This window comes from Camellia sinensis, chromosome 4 (genome assembly GCF_055761805.1).
Source record: "Camellia sinensis isolate YWXY chromosome 4, ASM5576180v1, whole genome shotgun sequence".
Lineage (NCBI taxonomy): Eukaryota > Viridiplantae > Streptophyta > Magnoliopsida > Ericales > Theaceae > Camellia > Camellia sinensis.
In genome coordinates this window covers 110,379,450-110,396,351 of record NC_138964.1, presented here as the reverse complement: position 1 = coordinate 110,396,351, position 16,902 = coordinate 110,379,450, and the positions used below count along the sequence as shown (strand labels likewise).

The 16,902-nt window shown below is 38.9% G+C and overlaps 1 protein-coding gene across 1 annotated transcript in view; it reads right to left on the bottom strand.

The window, feature by feature from the left end:
* The window catches only part of LOC145823966 (protein neprosin-like), a 38,370-nt gene extending 22,513 nt beyond the window's left edge, over window positions 1–15,857 (bottom strand). Inside the window, exon 1 of the mRNA XM_082923545.1 lies at window positions 15,713–15,857. Within this exon, the coding sequence (XP_082779671.1) occupies window positions 15,713–15,857 (145 nt within the window). The remainder of the gene's footprint in view (window positions 1–15,712) is intronic.
* Window positions 15,858–16,902: the final 1,045 nt, after the last annotated feature.

Genomic DNA, 16,902 nt, shown 5'->3' with positions numbered 1-16,902 from the left:
TTGATCTATTTCTTGTGGTCTTCTACCCTAGTTCCTTTGGAAGAAAGGTAGAGCTTCGCGAGAGCTTTCTTTTAATCTGAAAAAGAGAGAATTTGGGGCACTTTGGACTTTCGTCATCTCCTCCATTTGAGTTCTTCTCTTTGAGGTAGGGATTTCCTACTCCATTTTATAAGTTTTGTTCTAAGTTTTGGTATTTTGATATGTTGGGGTTACTTGGATAATTTTGGGAAAAACCCTAGTTGTATTAATAAATTAATTTGTATAATTAATTTAAGGAAATTGGGGAATTTGGTTAGATTCATGAAATTGAGAAATTTATTGATTAAATGGAGTAGTTGGATAATTTAAATCACTCACCTATTGAATTGTTGATATATTTATTTTCAGTCTAGAAATAACTGTTTTGGGCTATCGGTGGAGGATAGTCGTGATTGTTGTAGACATTGCATGTGGATTAGGAATAACTGAAACTAATCACATTGGTTAAGTCATTAATTTTGACTATTGAATTAATACAGAAAATACGTGTATTGATTGAGCATTGCATTTGCATATTGTGTGGGAGGAGATAGGGGATGTACTCCACGGTTTAGGGGAAGATAGGGGATGGACCTCTAAACCGGATTTTGTTTGGGAGGAGATAGGGGATGGACTCCATTAGTATCACTATTATGTGTGCTTATTATATTGAAGTGTTTTTACATGTTATTGATACAGCACTACAATGTGTATCAAACGGGAAGTATGAAGTGTTTTGATATGAGCCTGAGTCTCATCTGTGTTGTTGATATTGGGAGTAATGTGAATATGTTATATAATTCACTGTTGTAAGTTTGGCTAGGTTCTGAGCCATATTGATAATAATGGGAATTGAAACATGTCTTAGACGTTAGTGTCATGAAACGGTATTAAGTCATAATTGATTATCTTGGTTAACCATCTATTGAATACTATAGCTTTATTCAATGCTTATATTTGGTTTAGTATTTTTCTACTGGGCTGTGGCTCACCCTTTATGGGAACATCATTTTCAGGTTCAGGTGATAAGCTACCTCCAAGGACTTAGCTTGGGAGGATGTGGCTTTTGGATTTTGAAGACTATCTTTAATTAATTGTTTTTATTTGTTAGTACATGTAAACATTCAAGCCTAGGGCTTTACGTGTATTTGAGATTAGAACTCATATTTTGTGTCCAAGTGTTGGCTTGGAAAGATGTAAGCCCATAGGGCATTTAATTTGATGTTACATTGATGCTTTTATTTAGTACTACTCTGATGAATGATTTTATAAATTGTGTTCTTTAAATATTGCATGTCGATGATATATAGATAGTGGGTTTATTTTGAGGGCGTGACAGTTATTGCTTGCAGGCTACCCAGTGTAACGTTGAAGGAAGCGAAAATGCATTTACATTGTTAACAAGCAAATGCAAACCTAATTTGTTGAACTTATCAACTTGTTTTGTTGTTTCATGGAGTGGATTAGGGTGGTTTTAATATGGAATTTCTGAATTGTCTTTGAAAAGTTATAGTTGATCAATTATGGGTTAATTTTTGTTAACTGTTAGTAAATTTGTTTGATTGAAGTTCTTCATTAGAACATGATTCAATGTAATGCCCATTTTTTTTTTTGGGGGGGGGGGGGGTGTGTGAGATATATTGAAACTAGACAAATAAATCATTAGGAATGTATTATAGTAGCTATGGTAGCATCAAAAGATTTCATGAAACCATTTTTTGAAAAAAAAAAAGTCAAAATTTATCACAATTTATTTTTGTAAATTGAAATTAGTAATACTAGAAAAAAATTGTTTTGTAGAAACAATCTGTAACACCCTCAAAAAAATACATAAAACCCCTCATTCTCGACATGCGATAATACAAGAGAAATAAACATCCTTCTATTCATCAGAGTAGTTCTTACAAAAGTATTACATATTAACAACAAAAGCAAATGCCCTACGGGCTTACAACTTTCCAAGCTAACACTTGGTTACAAAAAGAAGAGTACTAACTCAATACATATTAAGCCCTTGGCTTGAAATTTACGTGTAATACAACAAAAGAAAATCAAAACAACAAAAAGTCTGCCTGCCTCTAGCCTCCCAAGCTATGTCCTTGGAGGTGGCACTACAAAATAATTGACATATAGCAGCGGCCAAAAGCGCCGCTAGAAGTACTAAAAAGTGTCGCTAAAAACTTGCACACTTTTACCAACGGTTTGAATAACGACGGCCAAACCGCCGCAATAGCCTCGTCAGCATAGGTTTATTGTGACACTTTTCTCAACCGCTGGTACAAATATTTTTCTTACGACGATTGATGTAGCGACAGTTGTAAACGTCACTATATCTCAAATTTGCCCATTGCTTATATACCTTTATAGCGACGGTTTGACTGTTGCTACAACATTTGCTTTTGTTACATTTTGTCAACTGCTACCATATTTTGACTTTATTCCATCAATTTTACATTGTCGCTATAGCCATTGAATTTTTTTGAATTTTATTTGTAGCGACTGTTATTAATCGCAATTATGGGCTATGTTATACTATTCAATTACCAATAATATATAGATTGAAATTTTCAATGGTTTGCTAACCGTTAATTATTGTCGCCCACTTATCCTTGCTTACATAATCACCATTACATATCTATAAATGCACTATGTTATTCTAATAGCTCAACACTCAATAATTCTAAAAGGTAAAAGAGTTTGCATTTTCATAATCTCAAAATATTCAAAACATCTTAATGAAAAGGCTCATTACATAAGTTTTTCATATCAAAATAGATCAAATGTTTCTAACAAACTAATAGCTACACCATAATCCAAAAGGTACATATAAAGTTGTCACGTGACAATAGTACTTAAAAGTATTACTCATGATGCCATTTTATAAAGACCTCCATGAAAAATGTTCAAATCGAGTAATGACGTCCATTTTGATGCTTTCATATTGCTCTATTTCTTGCAATGAAAAACGATTTCCATTTTGATGCTTTCATATTGTCTTGTTTCCTGCAATAAAAATGATTGAATGAGCATAAGTATCATTTTCAATTTGAAAATCTATAAATCACAGAATACAACATAGATGAGTGATTATTTGTTGGTCTTGGAGCATTACTCCATATCTCTTTCACTAGACACTCATGAAGATTGATCTTCTAGGGATTAATTATTTTATAGCAAATTTATTTAATGTTCAATCTAAGAACTAGAACATATATATGATTCTGATTATTCAAACATTTAAAAAAGCAATATCAATAATAGAATTAACCAAAAAAATTAAGATAACCCTTCATAACTACATAACAATTGATTCAACACTACCAGGAACCAAACTTTATATAGTAACAGATAGAATCAACAAGCTATAATCCATATATAGATAGATAGCTTAGTACCAGCTGTGCAAGCTCCATTGATGGTGGTAGCTCTGTTTTATTTCCCTATTTTTTGGTAGTTGTTATTGGTGTCTTACCAATGTTGAGGGGTGCTAACAAATGACTGGGTAGGCCTCGTGATGTCAATCTAGTTGCGATAATGTTGGCTTACATGATGCTCTTTACACTCCTCCCCTTTTATTGATGTACTAACATATGTTATATATGATTTTCTCATCAATGAAGTTCTTTTTTACCTGGTACAAACATATATATAAAGCATTGTTGTAGAGGGGCTTTTTCAATGGTGGGTAGGCACCAAATTCAAACAGTTGGTTCTCAAAATTTGGAAACTAGTTCCCTTAGCAATGATGTGGTCAATTTGGGGCTAGAAATGACTGCCTATTCAATGGTAGGCAAGTAGATTGGGATGAATTAAAAGAATTGGTCAAAGTGAGGATAGCAATTTGGAGAAAATACAATCTAAAAGGGGTGCAATATTCTACACAGGACAGAGCATGTATGAATAACAGGTGTGGGCATCACTTGATACTTAGCAGCTGCAGGGAAGGGGCTGAAGATGTAGTGTTTTCAAATCATCTAATGTTTTCTAAAACATAATTGGGAAAAAAAAATATGAAGAAGACAAAGAGCAAGAGCAATTATTTGCCACAAACACATTATAATTTTGAAAATGTAAATTATTAGGTGTGCATACAATTTTTGTAGCTGCCTCTTTGTTGACTAGTGTCCCATCCTTCCTTTTTGTGAAGCGGTATATATAGTTTTGCTCGATCTAGTGCAATCTTATCTTTTTGTTCCTATGTAACAATCATATCATTTGAGAATAAAATCATTATACAATGTACTAACCAAATTGAAAATATAAAACAAGGAATGAAGTTTGAAATACCATATCATATGCATGTTGTGCATAAATTTTAAATCCTACTGTATGTGCACTTGTTTGCTCTCGCCGACTTTCCTTATTGGTCGTACTAAGTTCCTTCACTCATAAATCCAAAAGATATATCTTAAGCACGTCAAAATAGAGAATAAAAATACAAAACCCGGTATGATATGTTGAGTTGACACACAAAATCACAAACCACTGGTGGCCAATGTTTTAAGTGAAGTACTTCAAATGAAAAATGTTAAAGAAGTATATATATGTCATTGTCTCCAAATACAATATTATTAAACTACAAAACACGTGTCGATATATAGAACTACAATGTTTTTTTACCTTCTAACACCTCTAAGAAAACCACTGGTAGCCTTTTTTTTTTTTTTTTTTTTTTTCAGCAAAAGGAAAATGTTTTTGATGTTATAAAGAGTAGAACATAATTACATCAAAAGAGGGAGCTAAGGTAAAATAACTTCAGCGCTTAACAAATCCTGACTAAATTGGTAGAAATACTCAAGCCAAACAAATGCTAAACTAACCACCCAAAAACTAATTATCAGCCAATTTTACAATACAGAACCAATTAACTAACAAATCCTAACACAAAAACATCACAATCACAACCAACATAACCACAAAAAAAATACATTATAATTAAAACCACCCTATAGAGCCAAACAAAATGCAACTATGGCCACAAATCCCCTGAACCCAAAAATCATACAACAACATCATTCAATAAATAGTAGCAACCTCTGTTTAAGAGATGACTACTCAGGACAAGGATGTTACTTGTGACATCTATCTCATTATGCTCCAACCAATTATATTATATTATTAACAATTATTCAGTCAATAATCATTATCCATCAACACAAAAAGTCAACAGTTTATTTACAATGTCAGAGCATCTTCAAGGGTTTAAGGATAATGTAAATCTAAAATGACATGTGAGAAAGTGCTGGAAGCTCTAAGAAAAATATCAAAATCTTATTTGACATTTAACATCCTTTATCAAATTTGACATAAACCACGAAATCAATTTTTGTTCAATTTATTTATTTAATGGGCCCATTTTTAGGGAGTATGTTTAAAAAAAATGATATAATGACATTGTATTATTTGATAGAAAACATACATCTATGCATACCTGTCCTTCCTTTGAAAACCAATACATGACAAGGTCAACATAGTGCTCACGGTTAACCGTTAAAGGCGCAATAGCTACTTTTTGTGCTTCTGTCTTTGTCTCATCATAGTACTTTTTTTAAATAAAAAGCTAACATATTAATCAAATTAAATGAGCATTTTTTTTTAAATCAACAAAAGAAAAAGATCTTTATTGATAAATCATAAGCTTACAATTACATCAACAATACATGAATGAAAGGTGGGGCAAGCTCAATCAAGTCTAGCCAAATATAGCAGTGTACAAAATAAAAGCAAGCTCTGTTTCTTCTCTGTTCTAGCAATAAATTCAGTCACAAAAAATTCCATTGCAACACTAAAACATAACAACAACAGTGTGTTTGTGCATGCATATAGATAAATTGTAAGATTTAGTCCCAGTGTGTTTGTGCTCTGAAGTACTTTTTTTTGGCATCAACATGGACTTTTGATCTTTATGTAAATTTTTGAAAATAATCTGAGATTGGTTCAAAAGAAATTTCTGAACTTCTTATATGTAAAAAGGAAACATACCCTAAAAGGCTAAAAAATCTTAAATATTTCTTAGGATGGCCTAGATATATTTCTTAGCATGTATCAGGTTGACAACTAATATATATATTTTTCTCTATTCTCCTTAATTTTTTATTTTTTTTTAATTTTCCTCTTGCTGAAAAGGAAGCATACGGACATAATGTCTACAGTTGAAACTACTGCCACAATGCTCCTTACTTCAAATGCTTTAAGGAGCATGGGCTTGGATACTTGTAATTCAATAACATGTTTTGACTTGTAATGTTTGTATGGAGGTCCTAGACAGCAGAAAATGGATGTCATAATTTGATTTTTGAATGCTATATTATGAAAATGTCTCTTCCTTTCTGTTGTTTCAGTTTGGCTATTAAAGCTTAAGAAGGTAGATGTATGCATGTTCATGTTAGTTTCAAGTAAATACTAATACATTTTTTATGTAATGCAAAGAAGCCATATATTGGAAGCACTAGAGGTCTTTAGTGATATGGGAATGGCTAGTAACTTCCTTCAAGAATTGTGTCTTTAGATTCAACAAAAAAATGGTGTACATAAATGTTGAATTTCCTCTAATCACATTATTAAGCCAATAAAACATTACAAACTGTGCGTTAAAATCATGGACAACAATTTTCTCAACAAAAACAAAAACAGAACAAACAGAACAAACCAATAAAGAAAAGGGTAGGCACTATTACTCCATTGTGGCATTTTGTCAAATACCTAGCATACATAATGATTCCTCAGTGCTATTCATAAAAATATGAATGTCATAAATGATCAAATATATATATTATGTGTGTGTGTATGTGTGAATATCATAATCATAATACAAAATATGTTCAATCTATTTTCTAAATTATTTTTCCAAATCAAAATCATTCAAGATGTTCATGAAATCCTTCAAAATAGAGAAATTTTGGAGATATTAGAAGCAATATAAATGGAATGGCAAGTACCCAAACTTGTTCGAAGACAGTGAAAGTAGAAAAGGAGACACTGAGAGACTAGAAGAAAGAGAGATGGGTAGAGAGAGAAACTGAGAGACCAGAAGAATGAGAGGGGTAGAGAAAGAGAAACAGAGAGAGCAGACTGACCTTGAAATCACAGTGGTGCTGTAGCTTGACGTCGTCGATACATCGGTGGAGGATGAACGAAGGCGCAATGATACTTCGTAAAAGAAGTGTTGATAGGCTAGGGCACAAAATTGAAATCAAGGAGTTGAACGGTTTTTTGGGATTGATTCTGATATGTTATTCACCAAAAAAAATAATTCGGATAAGCACAAAATTAGAATTTGTTTGGCGCCTTTATTTTTCTTGGCTTATTGTAGCGGTTGTGTTCAAAGCATTACTACAAAAAAATATATGACAGCGCTTTAAGAAAAAAATGTAGCTAAAAGTTTTATTTGTAATGGCGGTCAACAACCATCACAATAGCCCATTTATAGCAGCATTTTTCGGGCCACTGCAAAAAAAAAAAAACACTGCTAAAACTTGATTTTCTTGTAGTGTGGCATGCTACCTGTACTTGAAAATGATGTCCCATATAGGGTGAGCCACAGCCTTGCAGAAATACATTAAACCAGCTATGAACAATGACTAAAGATTAGCAGTTGATAGATGGTCAACACCGATACACTCACTTATATCACATTCCAGTTTCATGACATTTAAGTCCATGTCACATTTCCTTCCTCATCTCTTTTCAACCTTGAGTTTGAAAACAAGGCTCAAAACTTAGCCAAATAACTTAACGAGAATAAGACTCATCTTTTAAAACACTTTCAAAATTCATGATGGATACACATTTTGATGCTGTATCAATAACACATAACCCACTTCCATACTATACGAACGATACACATTTTGGTGCTGTATCAACATAACATAGAAACACTTCTATACTTCACAATTGATAACGATATACATTTTAGTGCTATATCAAATCAATTTAAACACTTCCATAATCAACACTTGATACACATTGTAGTGCTGTATCAATGTCACACACACAATCCGGTTTAGAGGTCCATCCCCCATCTTCTAATAAACCGTGGAGTACATCCCCCATCTCCTCTCACATAATACAATGTATAGAAACAATTATCATATACAAATTCAATCAATCAATACGCATTTTAGTGCTGTATTGTACTGACCACCATATTCAATGGCTTACTCAATTGATTAGTTTTAGTTTGCCTAATCATCATGCATTGTCTACAACAATCAAGACTATCATCCACCGATAGCCCAAAGCAGTTATTTCTAAACAGAAAATAAATGCACCAAATGGATAAAATATTAACATTTCAACTAGGTGAGTGATAAATGATCCAACTACACCCCTTTAATCCCATACCTTTCCAATTTGAATATTTCCTATTCAATTTCTCATTTCTCAAAATTAATTATACAAATTAATTTATCCAACTAATTAGGGCATTTTCCCATAATTAATATAACAACCCCAAGGTTCCACTTTCATCCATAGTTCATCATCTAACTCATTTCTCTATGCCAAACATGCATATAGGTTTGATTATAAATAAAACCCCATCTTTTGTAAAATTACACAAAGACCCAAACTTTCTCAAAATTACCCAACCAACCCCAACATATCAAGATGCCAAAATTTAAAGACAAAGATCATAAAGAGGACTAGGGTATCCCTACCTCGAAGTTAGAGCTCAATCGGAGAAGTTGAAGAAAACCAAAATGCTCTAAATACCAAGATCCATGGATCAAAACGAAGCCCTCGACGATCAACACACATTTACAAAGGCCGGAGGATAGGGGGACACTCTAACTAGATCAAACCCTAGAGAGAAGGGAGATCCTAGAGAGAGAAGCTCTCAAAAAGGGTTTTTAGAAAGCAAGAGAGAGAGAGTGTGTAAAAAGTGATTTTAAAACGCCCAGCTGCCAACTGATATATGACACTCTCGCTCGAGCGGATAACAGGACCCTCGAGCATCAAGAATAGAAAATTGGGTCCGCTCGAGCGCAATAATTCCCACTCGAGCACCAAGACACAAAGGCAAAGCACACCCGCTCCAGCGCGAAAGACCAGTCCGCGCGAGCGTAGATTTTCATCTCCTAGAACTTTCATCAACAAGGTACTACCAGCTCGAGCGCAACCCGGTCGAGCACAAGAAACCTGCTCCAGCATAGAAAACACACCTGCAGAAGTTTTGCAGGGACACGAAATGCTGGAAGGGTGTAGACCCCGCTCAAGCTCAAAATGACCCGCTCGAGCGGTTCATTCAAAAACTAGGCAACAACAATGGGAGCCAAAGCTCTACCAACCTGTAACAACCAAGCCCAACACATCCCAAAACTCAAACAAATGGATTTAAAGGACGACAACAAGATAGATACAACTACTAACTCCATGGAACCGAGTCCGGAGTACAACTGAACAGTAAAAGGACAACGTAGATCGCTATAACCTCCCCTCCTTAAAGAATTTTGTCCCCGAAATTAAGCACAAGTTTTCGAAAACAGTTCTTTTCTCAATTTAAACAATGTTGCATCTCAACATTCAATAACTCGACCCATTACCGGTCATTCCGTCTCTTATCAAGAGGCATTTCACAATATGCAAAACAACATATATTTCAACCTGCATTAACATTATGCATTTTCCTTCCAGTTCCAACAATTTCATGTCATAACTAATGTTCATGATACATTTCCATTTCTACAATATACTCAACATATACAATGTTACACTAAACTTCCGTTTCGAGGCAAGTTTCAAAATTCTTCCATTAAACCAAAACATTTTCAATGTTTTACAGCTTAAGACATATATAAAGCTCTTAAGTTCAACAATATTACAAAATCTCAATACATAATTATACATCAACAAACAAGTCCGGATAATTCTCACGGACATCCGCCTCACGTTCCCAAGTGGCTTCCTCCACTCCGTGATGTTTCCACAAAACTTTTACCAAGGGAATGGTCTTGCCTTGCAAGACTTGATCCTGCCTATCCAAGACCCGAACCGGTCTCTCCTCATACGAGGCATCCTCGTCAACCTCTAAGTCGGTCCAATCCAATACATGCGATGGATCCGACTCATACTTCCGAAGCATACTCACATGAAACACGTCATGAACTCCGGACAACTGTGGCGGCAAAGCTAAACGATAGGCAACCTCACCAATCCTCTCAAGGATCTCAAAAGGGCCAATAAACCGAGGGGATAACTTCCCACTCTTCCCAAACCTCATAAATCCCCGCCTAGGTGATATCTTTAGAAAGACATGATCACCCACCTCAAACACCAAAGGTCTCTTCCTACGGTCGGCATAAGATTTCTGACGACTTTGGGCTGTAACAAGCCTCCTACGGATAAGCTCAACTTTCTCCGTCGTTTCCCTCACCAACTCCGGGCCCAACAAAGGTGCATCGCCCACCTCGGCCCAACAAACTGGAAACCTACACGGTCGGCCATACAAGGCCTCAAATGGTGCCATACTAATACTAGACTGAAAACTATTGTTGTAGGCAAATTCCACCAATGGCAAGTGCCTCTCCCACGTCCCACTAAAGTCAAGGACACAACCCCGGAGCATATTCTCAAGGATCTGAATAGTACGCTCGGACTGCCTGTCAGTCTGAGGGTGATAAGGCGTACTAAAGGTCAACTTAGTGCCCAAGGCACTCTGCAAGCTCTGCCATAACCTGGTAGTAAAACGAGGATCTCTATCTGAGACGATCGTCACTGGGACCCCGTGCAACCTCACTATGTCCCGAATGTACAAGTCGGCAAGATGATCTACCGAATCTCTCACGCGCATAGGGATAAAGTGCGCCGACTTAGTCAACCGTTCTACAACCACCCAAATAGCATCACAACCTCGCTGAGTCCTCAGAAGACCTACAACGAAGTCCATAGCGACATGCTCCCACTTCCACTCGGCAATAGGCGAGGGTTATAACAAACCTGCTGGCCTCTGATGTTCGGCCTTCACTTGCTGACAAGTAAGGAACTTAGACACGAAAACTGCCACATCTCTCTTCATAACCCGCCACCAAAATTGACGACCCAAATCCCGATACATCTTAGTGCCTCCTAGATGCACCACAAGGCGTGAATGGTGAAACTCTCGGAGTACTTCCTCTCGGCAAGACTCCGGCACAAACAAACGGTCCCGGTATCTCACACTCTGGACGGGATACACCGTCAAACCCTTCTCAACCTTTCCGCTGGAAATCCTCTCTCTGAAAGACTCTACCTCAAGGTTACCTCCCCGTGCCTCTAACACTCGAGTCATGAGTGTAGGCTGCGCAACAACCGAAAACAAGGCTGCAACCTCAACGGATTCGCCCAAAAGCAAATCAAACTCGCCAAGTGCACCCGACACCCCCCACTCCCGGATGGCTATACAAGCTACATCACTAATGGATTTCCTGCTAAGGGCATCGGCCACTACATTGGCCTTTCCCGGGTGATAGTGCAACTCAAAGTCATAGTCCTCAATAAACTCCATCCACCTCATCTGCCTCAAGTTCAAGTCTTTCTGTGTAAACAGATATTTCAGACTCTTATGATCCGAGAACACCTCGAATCTCTCACCATAAAGGTAGTGCCTCCAGATTTGCAAGGCAAAGATCACTACTGCTAGCTCTAGGTCATGTGTAGGGTAATTCTTCTCGTGTATTTTCAACTGACGTGAGCCATAGGGTAGCACCTTCCCCTCTTGCATCAACACACAACCCAAGCCCTCTCATGAGGCATCACAATAAACCACATAACCTAACCCTCTCTCCGGAATAATCAAAACCGGAGCGGTGGTCAATCTAACTTTCAACTCTTGGAACGACTTTTCACAAGTCTCATTCCATACAAATTTGACTCCCTTCCGAGTAAGTCTAGTCAACGGTGAAGCTAAGCTGGAGAAATCCTTCACAAAACGGTGGTAATACCCAGCTAATCCCAGAAAATTACAGATCTCAAACACACTCTTAGGCTGTGCCCAATCTTGCACTGCCTCAATCTTGGATGTATCGACAGACACCCCTTCTCCGGAAACCACATGGCCTAAGAACTTGACTTCTCCTAGCTAGAACTCACACTTCCCAAACTTGGCATACAACCTATGGGTTCTAAGTAACTCGAGCACCACTCTCAAGTGTTCCTTGTGCTCCTCCTCTGAAGGTGAATAGATGAGAATGTCGTCCACAAAAACGACCACAAAGCGATCTAAGAATTCTCGGAATATCCGGTTCATCAAATCCATAAAGACTGCCGGTGCATTGGTGAGCCCAAATGGCATCACCAGAAACTCATAACGGCCATACTGCGTACAGAATGCCGTCTTCGGAATATCTTCCTCCCTGACCCTCAACTGGTGGTAACCCGATCTCAAGTCTATCTTAGAGAAACAACAGGAACCCTTCAACTGGTCAAACAGATCATCTATACGGGGCATAGGGTACTTATTCATCACCGTAGCCCGATTTAACTTCCGGTAGTCGATACACAGTCTCAAGGCACCATCTTTCTTTTTAGCAAAGAGGGCCGGTGCTCCCCACGGCGAAACACTTGGACGAATAAAGCCCTTATCCAGCAACTCTTGGAGCTGAACCTTCAACTCAACTAACTCGGCTGGGGCAAAACGATAAGGTGCCATAGAAATCGGGGCCGTGCCGGGTACTAGATCAATAGAGAACTCAATTTCTCGATGAGGTGGCAAACTAACGAGATCCTCGGGAAAGACGTCCGAGTACTCATGAACCACTCTCGACAACACAGTTTGGGTCTCACCGGGCTCACTACTCAAAAAGCTAGCAAGTAGACCACTAAGCTCACTCTGCCCTCGCAGATCATACACTGGTGGCAAAACACTACCAACCCGGTCCCCCAAGAAATGGAAACACTCCCCGCTCAAGGTACAAACCGTGACCCTCTGGCGGTAGCAATCAATAATAGCCCAGCATGACGATAACCAGTCCATACCCAAAATAACTTCAAATCCTGACATGGGCATAACTACAAAAGGAAACGGAAGCCAACGATCGGCGACCTCTATATCACAACCCCTACATCCTTGTTTCAAAATCAACTCACCCCCAATAGGTGACACTACACAAATAGGAGATGCTAACTGTGCCAACTCCAATCCCAAAACAGATGCAAATGCAGCATATACAAAAGAATGAGATGCACCCGTATCAATCAACACACTAGCAACCGAGTTGCAAAACAAGAAGGTACCTCTGACAACTGATGGAATATATAGCGATCTCGGGTTTACCCTTGTTGTATAGTGATCCAGACTTGTGTCTGTAGATGTTGGTAGTTGACTATTATCTTGTTTGCATCCTTTTTACTTCGTATTTGAGTTATAGGATGTGTTGGGCGGATTTGTTACAGGTTGATTGAGTTTAGAAACCAAAACTAGTTGCCCAGATTTTTGGCCTGTACGCTCGAGCGGGGATTTTGGCGCTCGAGCGGAGATTACACCCTTTCAGTATTTTCCTGTGCAGCGTTGTACGCTCGAGCGTAGGGTTGGGAGCTCGAGCGGAGGCCTGGTTCTGCAAAAGTGCTGGGCGAGTGCATTCTGCGCTCGAGCGGGAGGTTGGCCGCTCGAGCGGAAGTCTGTGAGTGGCCGCTCGAGCGGGGTGTTTTACGCTCGAGCGGAGACCTGGGTTAAAGTCCCGAATTTGTGACTCTTTAAATCACTTTTTCACTTTCTCTTCTCTCTCTTACTTTTCCAAAATCACCATTGTTGAGCCTCTCACTCTAGACTCTACCTTCTCTCTAGGTTTTGATCTAGTAGGAGTGATTTACTCACCTTTGGCCTTTACAAAAAAGTTGTTGATCGTCGAGGGCTTCTTTTTAATCTGAAAATCTCGGGTTTTGGAGCACGTTGGGTTTTGTCGTCTTCTCCTTTGGGACTCCGAAATTGAGGTAGGGATAACCTACTCCTCTCTATGGGTTTTGTCTTTAAACTTTGGTATTTTGAGATGTTGGGCTTGGCTTGGTAAATTTGTGAAGGTTTGGGGCTTTTGTGTAATTTTACAAAAGTTGGGGTTTTATTCATAATAAACCTAGATGCATGTTTGGGATAGAAAAATAGAATGATTGTTGAATCATTGATGAAAATGGGACCTAAGGGTTGAAATGGTAATTATGGAAAATGGCCTAATTACATTGTTTAATTAATTGGGACAATTAATTGGTGAGAAATGAGGAAATGAAATGTTGATTGAACATCCATTTGTGCATTTATTTTCTGTTTTAGAAATAACTGCTTTGGGCTATCGGTGGAGGATAGTCGAGATTGTTGTAGACAATGCATGATGATTAGGTAAACGGAAACTAATCAATGGAATGTGTCATGGAACTTGACGGTTGATAGAATACATTAATTGTGTGTATTGTGTGATTGTATATAGAACCAATGTGTTTATATACGTTATGTGTAGAGGAGGAGATAGGGGATGTACTCCGCGGTTTAGGGGAAGATAGGGGATGTACCTCTAAACCGGATAGGTATTTGGAGGAGATAGGGGATGAACTCCGTAGACAGAGCTCATATGCTTGTCTAGAGAAGTGAAGATAGAGCTCATATGCTTATCTTTGTGAAGTGTGGATACAGCTTGTATGCTTATCTGTGGATATTGTTGATATACATATCTGTTGAGAATGTGGATATAGCTTTTATGCTTATCTGAATGTGAGATATAGTTTTTATACATATCTGTGGAAATGATGATAGAGCTAGTATGCTTATCTGTTGTTAAAGGGAAAAATGAAAAGTAATTGGGACTTGTAAGTCGTTGACATAAATATGTAATTTATGTGATTGCATCAGTGTTGACCAACTATCAATTGCTAATGTTTTAGTCATTGTCCATGGTTGGTTTAGTGTATTTCTACTGGGCTGTGGCTCACCCTATATGGGAATATCATTTTCAGGTACAGGAAGCATGCCACCTCCAAGGACATAGCTGGGAGGCTAGTGGCGGGCATAGTTTTGTCGTTGTACTTTTGATGTATTACATGTAATTTCAAGCCAAGGGCTTAATGTGTAAACGAGTTAGATCTCTTTGTTGTAACCAAGTATTAACTTGGAAAGCTGTAAGCCCGTAGGGCATTTTGTTATGAGATTAACATGTAATACTTATGTAATGGAATTCTAATGAATGAAAGGAATGCGGTTAATTTAAATATAAACGCATGTCTTATCTGATGGGTTTATTGTTATTATTTTGAGGGCGTTACAGAATAGGTACAAGATCCTGTGCGGTAACAGCATACACGCGCCCAGTAGGCCCCTGATCCACCTGCTCACCCTTCGGAGCATACGACTGCTGCACAGACTGGGACGACGAAGCTCCCGGATTGGCCTTCGAGGCCTGCACAGACTGAGCTGGCTGAAAACCCTGCGTCTGCCTAGAACCAGACGCGCCCGAAGTGGCACTCAACTGTGGGAAAAACCTCTTCAGGTGCCTAGGCTGACCACACTGATAATAAGACAAAGACTGGCCTCTGCCCTGACTCTGGCTCTGCGGTCTAGCTGAAGATGAAGCAGCACTCTGACCTCCTCCCCTCTGTGGGCAAACTGAAGCCTTATGGCCTAGCTAGCCACACTTGTAACAGGTGAAATCTCCCTGATTATCTCTCCCCGAGCCTACACTCGGTACCGGAAAGGTCAATCTAGTAACACCCCCCTGAGACTGCTGAGGGTTAGCACCTCTCTTTCTCCTGCCAGCACCCTGACCATCCTGGCTCCTCTTGGAGCCTCTCTGCCCCTCCTCTTCCTGTATCATGATCTCCATATGGGCTGCAGCATCAACCAAGCGCCCATAATCTCGGATTATAGAACCTCTAACTCTCATCTTGACGCCGCGCCTCAACCTCTTCTCAAACTCGATGCAACGGCGTTCCTCAGACACCACCAACTCAGGTGCAAACCTAGACAAGCTAGTAAAAGAAGCCTCAAACTCGGCCACTGAAGAACTCAACTGAAAAAGCTGGCTAAACTGCTCTCTCAACTTCTCCTTGACTGCTGGAGATAAGTACTTTTCCTGAAAAGCCTCCACAAAAGCATCCCACGTGCCAGCAATACAGCCCCTCATGTATTTCCACCACTGACCCGCACCCCCTTTGAGTTGGAAGGATGCCAAGGTCACTTTCAATGCTCCGTCCTCGATGCCAAGCATCTCGAACGTCTTACTCATTTGCTCTAGCCACTCGTCAGCCTTCAGTGACTCCTTTGAAACCCCAACAAACTTGTCCGGGTTAGACCGGAAGAACTTCCTCTTCAAGAAGGAAGGCCCTGCCTCAACAACCTGGGCCTGCAGTGGAGTCTGAACTGGATTCTCAGCTCTGAGAATACCCATAGACTCCCTCAAAGCATCGGCTATCCCTCGGGCTAAAGCGCCCATAGCCTCCTGACCTGCTGGCTCGGCCACATTGGCCTGGCTAACCCCTTCCTGCTGTGCTGGAATATCATCCGGTAAAGGCATCTCTTGCCTACCACGTCTGCCACGTCTACCACCTCTTCCTCGTCCTGACATCCTAATAAAGGTAACGAAGAACTTTAGCACATTCATAAGTGTGCCAAAACTAAACACTCGCGTCCTAATACATGGACAATTGTAATTCACTCCACGTAAGCACATAAACACATAAGCACTTACGAATTTCATTTCCGGATAATGATAGTCCCGAGGCGTTACTAGAGTTCCGGTTAGAAACAGCATTGATCAAGTGCTTTTCCAACAAGACTCACACAAACCCAAGGATCCAATCAACATCCTAGAAACTAAATCCCATACCCAAGTAGTCACATAAACATGTTATCACATACGCATAAAACATTACACATAAGTCCCTAAGAAGCGAGACAAACCCATTGTGATACTAATCACTTCCCACGTA